This window comes from Eschrichtius robustus, chromosome 4 (assembly GCF_028021215.1).
Source record: "Eschrichtius robustus isolate mEscRob2 chromosome 4, mEscRob2.pri, whole genome shotgun sequence".
NCBI classification, from domain to species: Eukaryota; Metazoa; Chordata; class Mammalia; order Artiodactyla; family Eschrichtiidae; genus Eschrichtius; species Eschrichtius robustus.
The window spans coordinates 15,962,470-15,976,437 of NC_090827.1; the positions used below are offsets into that span (position 1 = coordinate 15,962,470).

Below are 13,968 nucleotides of genomic sequence, written 5' to 3' on the forward strand. Positions count from 1 at the left end.
TCAATGATGCTAGATGGATACTTATTAAACAAAGATAAATTGAATCAGTCAACTATGTATTTGTTGAGCGTTTACTGAGTTTTTCAGATTCATTTGCCTTGCATACAAAAGAAGCATAAATCCTTGTCAGCATGGCCTGATGTCTTAAGGACTGATTTTGTTTATAGTAAAACATGAGAGTTTTACCTGCTGGTTTCCTTTTAAGATCAATATTCCATTTTATGCTATTTTCATGCTTTTAAATTCCTCAAATAAATAAATAAAATATTAAATGATGAACATATACATCATTAAGTTAAAACAATCTTATAATCCCTTAACTCACCACGTTACATTTCATCCCTTTCTTCTTTAATTTATCTGCCCCTCTTGAGCAAATGACAGTTGTAACGTGTCACGTTAAGGTATTCATTAGATTTCTGACCTTGGTGATTCTAAGGGTGCTGAAAATAATCAACACAGGAGTTTATCAGCCTGCTCTCAAGCATGTGTGTTTGATCTCTCTCTTGACTTCAAAAAAAAGAAAAAAAATTCACATTATAGTTCTGTGAATGTCAAATGGGTATATGATTTTTGAGCTTGCCAAGTGTTAATTGGTCTCTTCCCCAGTGATGATACAGATAAAATTCACAGCCAATTAGTTTGCACTCTTGAATCTTTACTCCTTGACAAAGTGAACCACTTTGCTGAGGAGACCAAAGAAATGAAGAAATTATAGAATCTCCTCACTGAAAATCTCTGCAGGGATTTGCTCTCTTTAAGAAACATCAAGTCAAGAAGAGTCTATGGATACCTATGTTACTCAGGATATGTTCTGGTTTTCAAGGTAGTTTAATGGTGGAGGTTTGCATTAGAATTTTAGAAATACAGTTAAGGAGACAGATGCCCTTATTGTCCTAAGTGAAAGGAAATATTGAAGAGAGAAGAGCTGCCTCCTTTATAATCACAATAAATCATATTGTGTGTCAGTGTTGGAAGATAAGGTTTGGAGTGGCTGGATAAAACAGCAATAATCATACAAAGTCTCTGATACAGTGCTAGAAAGTGCCATGGGATGCCAGGAACAAGGCAAAAAACAGCTCTCTTCTTTCAAAGAAAAAAGGAAATTTCATTAAGAGTGCCACTTAGAATCTTTGCATTGATACATTGGAGCTATGGATGACTGTGACAGAAAAATGGGCATTTTATTGTTTGGTGCTAATAAAAAGTCATGGTATAAATCTGATTTGTACTATTTCATTAACTATCAATAGGCTTTGTTTCACCAAAAACAGAAAATGAAAATAAAGAGCTAATGGAAAGCTTACAGGATGAAACTAACTGACATTCCTCAAACATGTTTTTATTCATGGTGTGTGGCTATGGCTTTTAGGTATGTCCATAAATATATCACAGAGCAGGAAATATATACGTGGAGTGCACAGGCTCACACACACACACATACACACACACACACACACACACACACGCCTTTCTTACATTTTTTGCATAGTATCAAGAAAAATGATAAAATTGATGGCACATTATTAAGTCCTACCACCTTTCTCTATGATTAGTGCCAGATAAAATAAAACAGTGTTTCTGATTTCTTAAAAGACAATGACAAGATTAAACCAAGCTGCCTGTGGCTTTGTCCAGTGGGGCATTCTAACTGACTCCAAGTCATTAATCAGTTCCCAATCAATCTACTTTGCCAGTAGCAAGCAGTTAGGACTTCATTACCAACCATTCATCATGCCATACCCTAATTCACTGCACCATTAGCCATGGACTAGGTCTCTGTTAGAATAACTTAAGTGCCAATTGCTAAATGTGAAGAATTTTTGCTACTCACTTCAGCCACTGGGATCCCTTCTGGTGGTCGACACTGGAGCAAGACTTCCTGTTCCAAGGATACTTCCTTTCCCAGGGGTTCCTGCTCAAATGTCTTCCGCAGATCTGGAAAGCACCAGTAACAAAATATAAGACAAAACTAATTAACATTTATTCACTTATTGGAAGCATAATAAACATTCTGCAGCTTCTTATTTGATGTTTCTTTGTATTTTATAATCATGTTAGTACTGTACCATAATGTGGGTGATTATATTCTGTGTACTGGAAATTATGAAACTTGGAGGCTATTAACTGTTCCTACTTTAATCTTCACTGGAATGCTTTGGAGATCCTCATTCTAACAATTACTGAAACTCATTCGTTGCACTTCCTTACTATTTCTTAATAATCAACTATAATGATCACATTTTTAATCAAGAGAATCCCATTGTCATGATGCTTATTCATGAAGTCCCAGAGGTATATTCTTATTTTTTCTTTCTTCCCAATAGATACTATTGAAGTTGTAATAACTCTGAGATCTTTTGATAAATATCTCAAAAGCAAGTTTCTGTTCAGAGTGAAAAACAGAATGCTGGAGTCCTGAAAGAATGACTACAGCTTCTTGAGGTGTCTCAAACACAAGACAGGGAAAAGAGTAATTATTGGGATGAGTCTAGAAATATCTCAATGTGTAATAATGTGACCATTCTGCAATTAGAAGATTAAACAGTCATTTCTGCTCAAGTATACCAAGTATCTAATTATGTATTTATATCAGCGGTCCCCAACCTTTTTGGCACCAGGGACCGGTTTCGTGGAAGGCAGTTTTTCTACGGACCAGGGTCGGGGGAGGGTTGGCGGGGGAGGGTTGGCAGGGGAGGGACGGTTCAGGCGGTAATGCCAGCAATGGGGAACCGTGGATGAAGCTTTGCTCACTCGCTGCCCACCTCCGGCTCTGCGGCCTGGTTCCTAACAGGCCACGGACCAGGGGTTGGGGACCCCTGATTTATATAGTTATAGTTGCTACAGCAATAGGCAGTACAATTTTAAGAACTGCTATTGATGGACACGAAAATGTTAGAAACCAGTTTGTCATTTTAAACACCAAAGCTAAAAAGTACATGAGTCAGTCACAGAGCTTCGAAGGAGCATCTTTTTTTTAAAGCAAAGCAAAAAAATTATTTCATACATGTACTCTTCAGCTCCTTCCCATTAAAAGTTATTGGAATTTTACCCAGTTGATTTTAGTAAAAAGTTAATGCCTCTTTCCTTTCATCCCATGTCCCCAGCAATGACTTCAGAACCTAAAAGCACCATTTCAGCCTACTGAACTAATGAGTGGAAATCTGAAGACTCTGGAGGTGTGCCTTTAATGTCTTTCAAGGAGCTATTAGAAAGCACCACTTGGAAAATGCAGTGAGAAGAAAATTCATTGTCATATACTTGCCTTTTGGTTGAATTTCTTGGCAGGAGAAAACCTTCAAGAGCTTAGGGGTTGTGAAAAGATTACTGGATCTATGTGGGTCTGAAGTAAGACAAGAGACTCTACAAATGGTGACAGAATTTCTGTCAGAAGGGCATTTCTAATTTGGTTATCAAGAAATTGAGTATGTTGCAGGAATGAACACTTAAAATCCACAGAGTTATTAGAACTTGGAAGTTACCTAAACCAGGTCCTTATTTTACATATGAGAAACACATTTCTCAAATTACTCAAAGCCTCACAGCAAAATAATTGATGCTGCGTTAGAACCTGCTGATTTGATACATATTTTTCTATCATCCCACACATCCCTTCACATCTCTTTTGGTTGATTTGTGTCCTTTCAACAGAAACATTAAAACTTCTTCTACTCTTTCTTTTCTCATATAGTAGCGTCTCTTTGTTTTTAATCTGCATTAAGATGAAATTTTGGCAAAACACCAAATATTAATAAGAGCAATAGCAGCAGTGAACAACTTTAATGGGATAAAATGTTCTTAACAGGGTAGATCTTGTTGGTGAAAAATGATTCTAAAACACTCCCACCTGATGCAGGGTAGGGTGAAGACCTAAAGACTGGAATTAGTTCTCAAATCAAATAACATATTGACTCTCAGTTAAACTAACCAGCATATCACAAAATAAAGATTGAGAATTAGAAAGAGTGAGGCACATATATATCCAAATAGTCAAAACAAATTCCTTTAACATTTGTAAATTATCTCCTTAAGGTAGACACTTTATTAGGTACTTAGGATGAAGATATGTAAGATTCAGAATCAAGACTAGAACGGTAAGCTGAGATCTATTTATGAAAAGCCTTCCTGCCATGCTAAGGCATGGCAAACCCTCAAAGGCTTTTAAGCAGAGGAGGGAGATAGGCTGTCATATTGCCCTCGGTGTGATTGAGGTGGTGGTGAAGAAGCAGAAGGTAGTTAGGAACCCATTTGAATAGATCAGGAGGGATGACGGGGTCCTGATCTCAGCTAGTGACAGTAGACAGGAAGGGGAGAAAGCAGATTCTAGTAATAAATAGATCATATGTTGAGGAAGACGTAGGTATTTGGAGAGTGACAAGAGGAAAAGATAATACTATATTCTTAGCTACTGCAGTTGTTAAGTTGATACCAGCATTAGATGAAATAATACCAAATGGGGCAGGAAAGTGGTGAGAAAGATAGCAAATGTATTTTGGTACATGTTCAGTTTGGTGCAGCGGTAGGCTATTCAAGTGGAAAAGTTCAGTAGCTCCATATCATGGTTTCTCAACCTCAGCACGACTGACATTTGGGACTGGATAATTCTGTTGTGAGGTTGCCCCGTGCACAGTAAGTTGCTTAGCAGTATCCTTGGACTCTACCCAGCAGATACCAGTAGCACCCTTCCAAGCCATGACAAAACAAACGCCTCCAGATGATGCCAAATGTCTCCTGACATGAAAAATCACCTCAAGTAGAGAACCACTAGTCTAGAGTTTGGAAGAGAAGGCCTGGTAAAAGATCTGTGCTTCATTGTCTAGGAGACAGCTGAAGCACTAGAAATAGATGACACTACCAGGGCAGGAAAAAAAAAAAAAAAAGAGGACACCAACATTCAAGGGGAAAACCTGCCTGCAAAAATGATATGGTGTGAACAAAGACGTCGGAGAAAAACCAAGAGACAAGTGTCAGAGAAGCCAAGAGGAGAATAAAGTTTTAAGAAGTTGGGAGGCCAACAGGACAAATGCAGCAAAGGACTCAGAAGGAGAAGAAGTTTGGGGAATTTAGGAGTGAAGTGGGAGTAGAAGCCCAGCTGAGTTGAGGGTGCACAGGAATTGGGAAAATGACCATCAGGAGAACTCCTACTCTTTTGCAAGATTTTATGGTGACGGAAGTCAGCAGCACCATTAAGGGATGATGGGTTCGAATGTAGCAGGCTATAATTCTTCTTAGGATATGGTATAGTTTTGGGCACAGTTTTCAAATTCCTGCCATATGAAGGCACACCTTTTGAGAATCCTCATTTCCTAATTGAGAATGGTGAGCACACATCAGAGTCATGTACTTCCAAAGACAGGTTTAACTGAACCATCACTGAATACCATATAATTCTGTTGTTTTAATGTTATTTAATTTTAAACTCTATGTAAATTTTATCTAATTTCTAAAATGATTCACATTTAACCCCCCACAAGGTAGTACTTCTTCCTGAAAAATCCTTTTAATTCCTGCCCCAAACCTCTTTTCTAGCTTTCAGGTTGTGTAAAGAGCACAGAATATATTGTGCTCTCCAGCATGGCAGTTGCTCCTTTCATATGCCTCCAGGGTACTCTGTAAGGGGGTGAGTAGCATTTTAAGCATATCCTTTAGCATTTGGAGAGATGTGATAGAAGGCAGGCTGGATGACTTGCAGGCAGAGAGAACACGAGGGTGACGAATGGATAAGCATGAAAAACGGACACTTGTCAGCTAGGAATTAGATGTAAAACAGAATGTTTTAGAATAATGTGGGCATTCCTGTCAGGAAAAAAGATGAATTTTTTGCCCTTGGAAGACCTTTAGGATTCTACATTTCTGTTTTTCTTCCATTAGTTCTAAGGCTGCTACTAAAATAAGTATAAAGTCCTTTCATTATAACCTAGATTACTTTTGCAAAGTAAACTTGGCTTACCTCTGATTTAGTCATTGACTCCATCAATTAGAAGAAAAATCAGCCTTGTCATATGCATGCATTCAGAGAGATGTTTACTTAAGAACATGAATATTGGCTTACTAAATCCACACAGAGAAATCCAATTAGCAGATGTAGAATCAGACCTGAAACTATATGGATTTCTATTTACCATTTACACAGTAATCAAAGAAAGCCTTTTAGAACACACACATGTGTGGGTGTACACGGCATCTCGTTTTCTATGGTAGAATTTTGATGCTGTCAATGAATTTTTTTGCACAATAATAATACTGTGGTTACAAATATTTATGATGCGAAACCCACCAATTTCATGGCATTCTACAAACATGGACTCTGCTTTTTGACAATGTGGTGGGCAGAAAAGAAGGCTACCTGGGAGTTTGAAGACTCTGTGGCCTCACCTTCCTCATCTGTAAAATGAAAGTAAGTGACGGAATGCTTTTGAAGGTCTCTTTTGTCATAAGGGCCTATGCCTGAGCAGACTAACATTTTAAATATGCATTTTAGGGGAAAACAGCCTATCCTTTGTGAAATAAGATAAGATCTTTAAGGATTTATACCAATTATCAAAGAGAAATAATAGAAGAAATTATTTTTCAATAATCTAGGAGATGAGGCATCTTTGAAAAGAACAGCTTATATATTTTCCTCTTAGGACAATCTTCATGCAACTTTTGTACACTTCAATATACAGGTATGGGTAAGAGTTAGAAAAATGGGATGATGGATGGGTTCCAGAAGATTCCATATTAAAAATATCAGAAAATTCTTTGTACAAATCCAAGGGAGCAATATAATATACATCACAAAAGCAGATGGATATTAAAGCTTTGATGATTATGAATGCATTGAGAATTACTTTGACAAAACTAATTTTCTCTCTCCATGGAGAGATGGGAAGGAAATGCCTACCCAAAATAGCATGCAAGAAAGCCTGTCACACCAAAGCGCATATTTATGAAAGGGGCCCAAAATCAAGTCTCCTCCACAGTGACTTCCCTCGAGCATCTTTGCCTGACACCATCTGAAAAGGGTGAAAGTGGCCTACAATGGGAAGGTTGAGGCTGGAAAGCTGGGAGCTTTGACTATAACAGGTCATACTACCAAGGCCCTGTGAGCCCTGCTGATTCGGGAAGGAAACCAGGAGAAAATACCAGCAAAAGATCTCCCTAAGGTGTCTAAGCAGGCAGGTTGCTGATACTATTGTCTTTGAAAAAGAAAATAAACAGGTTCTCACTCCAAGGTAAAAAAAAAATAACTTACATTTGTTAAAAATGTTTATTCCCTTAGCAATGCTACTTCATTATGCGGAAAGATTTATTAGAATAAAATATTTTTTAAAAGACAAAATCTTGACAATGTGATAAACGGATATTATGAAGTTAAGAGTTCGCTGATGGGTATACTTCAATAGATTATTCTAATGGAAATTAAAGTCCCTAAATTCCATTGAGTAATAAGATATAAATGACATCGTATTACCTTATTAAGGTTGGTTGCTTTTTGTTTTAAATCTGATAGGGTTTTGTGAATGTTAGATCTCATAGAGTTTTGTGAATATTAAAAGAGATATTGAATCTGAAAAGGTTTTGGAAGATTATGAAGCACAAAACACATGTAATAAATCATTACAACTATTTCTATTACTATTAGTCAAAGAGTTCTGGCCTGAAAGATGATTACTCATCTGAGTAAATTTCAACATGTCATTCGCTTACACACTTGGGCCATTTGGTCTATAAACTATAGGATGTAATATTCCTTACTATTCTTATGGAATTTAAGGTTTATTGTTGAGTTTTTCAAACTGTGTGTCATGACCCCTTAGAGGATTATGAATTCAATTTAGGGGATTAAAAACCAGCATTAAAAATATGAAATGGAATAAATAGAAAATGTCAAGTGATCATACACAGTATTATTATGTATGTTTATATGTACGTACACACACACACCTCTGTGTATTTGTAGGTATGAAGAGATGGGTATACGTTTATTTAGTGGATCATGATATAAACATATTTTTTATTATAGGTCACTGTGAAAGAGGTCTGAAAGCCCCTGCAAAGCAAGATAACATTGCAGCCAAGAGCAAGATCTTCAGCACAGACAAACTTGGGTTCTGGTTCTGACTTTACCCCTTGACTAGCTGTGTGACCTTGAGCACACTGCTTAACCTCTTCTTACTTTAGTTTCTTCAGCTAAGAAATGGGTATGATAATAGTAACTATTTTACAGGGTTTTATAGGAAGAAGCACCTATAAAACTCTAGCATCATGCCTTAAATATAATATGCACTCAAAAGATAGTAATCCCCACACCATTTCCCCCCCAGTATTAGTGAATTTTAGCATGCTGTACAAACATTAGGCATTATCATTGTTAGTCAAAATAATCATAAACAAGTGAGACAAAGTAATTACGAGCGTGGAAGACTAATGATTGAAAGTGATGTGTCACAAAGAAAAACTTAGGGATTACCATGCTGTGCTTGAAAAAAATGCAGATTTCATAATCAGATTTGGCTCCAGGAATCCACAGTTTTTATTGGCCCCCAAGTGTGTTTTACACACAGCACTAAAATCTGAGAACTACCGATTGATTGACTGATTATTTATGGAACACCCATGATATGCACGGCACTGTGCTAGACTCTGTAGGCAGAGGGAGAGAGGGGCCTGGGAGGCCGTGAGAATCAAGAAGACCTGCTTCTACACTGTGGCTCTTAAGACAGTGAGTCTCTGTTGGTGTTTCCCCAGTGTCAGTACTTACTTTTGTGCAGGTTGATGTCTGACATTGTCTAACACAGACACTGAAATTTCATATGTGTCTAGGGGGACAGGCAGGTAACTTAAATGAAAGAAAGTTAGGCACAAGAATTATTCTTTTCTTAAAACATAGCACCAACCTGGGCTGTCTTAGGTTTTCCAAATTTTAATAGAGACATGGGTACAAAACCAATTCACTTAACCTTTTACTTGCTACTCAGCTCTATGCTGCCATATAGGAATGCAGATTTGGTGGGCCACAGACCCCATATTTGACAGAAACTAGTAATCAATTAATTCTTTTCATGCTCAATGAACAAAGGTAGTAAAAACATTTTTTAGTTTTTAAAATTCTGTTTTATTGTACTTTCAAAGTGTTCCTCTAGCAAATAAAATAATTCTATGGTCACATATAGTAACAATACTTGTGTTCTTAGAGGGAAAAAGTGTGCCTTTCTTTCAATAATGATAAAAGGGGATAATTATGTTATCATAGTAGAGTACAACTTATGCTTAAATCACCAAATCTGGCTGTTAACAGGAAATAACTGCCATGAACCAACCAGGATAGCATATTTTGGGAAAACTAGATTAGACTTCTGAGCTTTGAGCATTTATTAAAAGTGAAAAAGTCCTGACAATGCTATAGAACCCTAAAAAGTTTGCCATGGTTTTCTTTTCCAGGAATAGAGTATCTTTGCTGGAATTAAAAAAAAAAAATCATGAAAAAAATGTTATATTCAGCAACTCCTAACGTCGTTTTTAAAAGGAAGGGACACAGTATATAAAAAATGTTGGAAGGAGTTTTCTTTTTAACTTGCTTTTTCTTCTCAAATATTGTAAAAGATAAAACAAAACAAAACAAAACAAAAACCCACGAACCAATCAACAAAAACATGAAGTTTCCTCTATGGTTAGATTGCAAAGTGAACTATCACATTTCTGCAAACCTGTACAATGAATTGGACTGTAAAAAGAAAAGTTTAAAACTCAGATTTACCATTTCCTAAACAAGTGACTAGGGTAAGTTATCTAATATTTCGTTTCCATGCTTCTGTTTCGTTATTTGCAAAATAAGGATAATAACAGATCCTACCCAAAGGATTGTTGGAGGCATCAGAAAAATTAACATGCACAAGGGGCTTATAGAATTAGGCATACGGTAAGCATGCCATAAATGTTGGTTACTAGGACACAGGGTTTTTTAAAGACAAAAGAATGAAGATGAAAGATTTTTATTTTGTTCCTATTATTGTTTTGCAACCTCTTTTTACTTTTTAAAAAACTAATGTTTTTGACCAATGTTATGAATTTACCACAGACACTTTCATAATATCATAGTTATGGGCAGGGACAGAGGTTAAAATAATTTGAGCAAATCAGCAGAAAGATTATCTGGCAATGTCTTTAGTTTTGCCAAGGCATGGCTATCCCTTACTGCACCGGGTCATTTAAACAGAAATTCTGAGTAAGCAAAGTCCCTGCAAAGGGAAGTACAATTTCAGCCATTCTTCTTTATTTCTTGGCTTTGGGGCATTTATAGGACAAATATATTGTATTCAGATAGTTTTGCTAAAGGGTTTTTAAAAAAATAAATATTTTACAGCTAGAACTCCAAAGACATCCATTACAGAGAAGAGGAAGAAAAAAAAAAAAAAACCCATATAAGCTACCCTTCTATTCACACTGCATCTTTATTTTCAGAAAAAAAAATGACTATATGTCATCACAATATTTTTTAAGGTATGTCTTAGGGGTAAATAATAAGAAACATGCCAACTTTATGGATGAGGAACCCGATATACCAAAAAGTTAAGGCTCTTTTCTCAGAGTACAAAAAAAGAACACAATGATTGCAGACAAGCTTTTTTGCAAATAAGCAGTTTAGCCATAAACTTCCCATTTCATACAGCATAAAACATTACTTTAATGACATATTTTAGTCCAGTGGGTTACCAGCCCTTCCTATAGCACATAGATGGATGATTTTTCCCAAACTATAACTTATGAGACAGTATTTTATCAATTAGATGTCTACCTCTCAGAACAAATATGAGCTATAAATGCCTATGGATTTGTGGAGCCTCCATGAATCTTGAGAACTTCTGTCTAAACACAAAAGCAAATAAGTTTGGAAAAATACAGACTGATGCAATCAGGTATGTGTTATGGTTTTTAATTTTGAAATAGGAACAACATGATGGACTAATTAATATAACGGTTGAGATTTATATGAAACAAGGAGACATTTATTGTTAAAAATTTTGTCTTATTATCTAAAAATGTCTAAATTGTGCAATTAATCTCATCTAATTCAAAAACCAGCCTCTGTAACTTACAGTGGGTTTACTGGGGACTTAAATGGTTCATACAGGGGGTCAAACCACAGCTCAGAAGTGCACGTTAGTAAACAGGCCATTTATTCTGGTGTGGTGGCAAGCTTGCTGAGCTCTACCAAGACATTGGTGTTAGGCTGCCAGATCCTGTCATGGTATAACCTAAGTCTTTCAGAACACCTGGTTAACGCAGAACACCTGCATTGTTTGGTTAAACTGTATTTTAAATTTTGATTATGCCAAGTAGAGTAGACAGGTAGGAAATGGAAAAGTAACATACAAGGCCACAAATAATGACTTCTGTATATACAAACTAACACAATAATTGACAAGATCACATATATATTTAACTGGAGATACTACCACCCCTACTATAGAAATATTAGTTCATTCATTCCCTTAAGATATTTATTGAGTTCCTACACAGTGTCAGGCATCATTGTAGGCATTCTGAATTCATGAGTGAACAAACCAAACAAAAATCTTTGCTCATGTGGATCTTACTTTCTAAGGGGCTGGGGGAAATAGACCACTAGTCATGAACATAATAAGTATATAGTAGGTTCGAAGTTGATAAGTGCTATGGAGAAGATAAATAAGACAAAAGTGTAATGGGAATTTGAAGTAGGGGGAGCACAGAGGCAATTAGTTCAGTCTATCTGATGTCCTCAAATTCCTTGGGTGATAAAACATTTTTACTGAAACAACAAATCATTAGCATGAAATAGCAGCGTCACTTTGCCTTATCATATGCTTACAATTTAATTCGGTTTCATTCCATTTACTTACGTCTTCAGTTACTTTAGCACCAGCCACATCTAAGGCACTGTTTTTAGGCACTGGGGATATAATGATGAAGAAAATAAAGTGCCTGCTCTAGTGAAGCTTATATTCCAGTGGTGGAGCTAGTCAGCCTAAAAGATCATGAATAATGATGAAGGGAAATGCTCTCAAGAAAAATAAAGCAGGCTTGGGGTTAGAAGAGTGACAGAGTTGGCGACAGCGGGTGTTAGGTAAATTGGTCAGGGTTAATCCCTCTAAAGAGCTGATGTCTCAGCAGAAATCTGAATGAAAGAAGGAGGTGAGCCACTGGTAGAATTGGGGAAGAATGTTTCAGGTGGGAGGGAGGAGTTATTGCAAATAGCCTGTATCTGGAATGAGTGTGTTAAACATTCTAAAAACAAACTGGTATAGTTGGAGCAGACCAAGCAACAGGAGAGAGGCAGGAACCCAAGGCCTTCTTTCACTTCTACATTGTAAATAATAGCCTATATCATTACGCATGTGGAAAATAAGATATTTTTGTGAACTGACACCTGACACAAAATCATGGTCACCTCCTCTCTTATTTGCATCCAGTGTGTTGGTTAAAAGCATGGACTCCTTTGCTGGTCTGACCTACTTCTCCATATATGAGCTTTGAACTCAGGCAGCTTTTTAATCTCCCTTTGTCCTCCATTTCCTCATTTGTAAAATGAGGATAATAACACCTGTCACACAGAACTGTTGCAAGTACTGAATGAGCTAATTCATGTAAGTGTTGGTCAAAGGGTACCAACTTTCAGGTACAAGATGAATAAGTTCTGGGGATATTTTTGTACAGCATGGTTATTATAGTTAATCATACTGTACTGCATAGTTAAAATTTGCTAAGAGAGTAGAGCCTAAGTGTTTTCACCACACACACACACACACACACATACACGGTAACTACGTGAGGTGAAAAAGTGATTGAAACAGTGTATCTATTATTATTATTCTATAGCCCATCTGTCCAATACGAGCCACACGTGGCTATGGAGCAGTTGACACGTGGCTAGTCTCAGCTGAGAAGTACTGTAGTGTAAACACACCAGATCTCAAAGATTAATATGAAAAAAGAATGTTACATTGGTTATTTTATTGAAATGATAGTTTAAATATAGTAGACTAAGTAACATATTATTAAAATTAATTCTGCCTCTTTCTTTTTACTTTGTTAAGAGTGGCTACTAGAAAAGTTGAAATGATGTGCGGCTGGCATTATATTTCCTCGGACACTGTTGTTCTGGACAGCATGCTAGACACTACAGACTCACAGATGTAAACATGGCTTGGTCCAAACCTACCCATGGCTCACAAGGTGGCTCTGATCCCAGGGAAAAGGATGAGGGAGCTATGAGAGGAGGGCGGAGAGGGCCACTCTGATCCTCCTTAATTCCTCCCAGAGACTATCCTATTCCAATCCGTAGTCAGTGGCCTTTGCACACATAAGAAAGAGAAACTCCTCAGGAACTACCCTGACATTCCCAGGAGGATGGACTGTCCGTGCACATAAATCCATTGTAACTACTGAATTGAGGAGAAGGGCGACCGTATACAGGGCTCCTCTAGCCTCAGGCTTAGGGACAAAATTACAGTCTAATTATACTTGAATCAGCAGAGAACTTCAACCTCTAGGACTGACAGCCCAGGCCTGGTACAGGAAATGGTGAAAGAAGGAAAAACTTTTCTGTTTTTAAAGTTAACTTAGTATTGATAAGTTTCAAAATACACAAATAAAGTTGTATGAATCATTATCTCCGTTGTTATGAACATTATTGTCATACACTGAGCACTTGCTTTGTGTCTGGCACTATGCCATATGCTTTACAAGTTTATTCTAGTTTAATCTTAAACTAACCCTATCATTTTCATTTCATGGTTGATGGAACTAAGTCTCAGAGGGGTTAAGTCGCTTGATGAAGGTCACACTAGTAAGTGATGGAACCAGGGTTTGAATAAGTAAGTCAACCTGGCCCCAAACGTGTGCTCTAACTACTCCACTCTGCTACTCTTTTCACATCATACCCACCATCCCCTGACAAAAGCAACCATGAACAACAACATCAACAATCACAACCAACATCAG

General features: G+C 37.0%; 1 protein-coding gene across 2 annotated transcripts in view; it reads right to left on the minus strand.

Annotated features, from left to right (window-relative positions):
- Nucleotides 1-13,968, minus strand: part of UNC5C (unc-5 netrin receptor C) — a 410,747-nt gene that overhangs the window by 126,186 nt on the left and 270,593 nt on the right. For both annotated transcript variants that reach the window (XM_068542466.1, XM_068542465.1), the window contains exon 4: nt 1,835-1,938. In XM_068542466.1, coding sequence (XP_068398567.1) covers nt 1,835-1,938 — 104 coding nt within the window. The remainder of the gene's footprint in view (nt 1-1,834; nt 1,939-13,968) is intronic.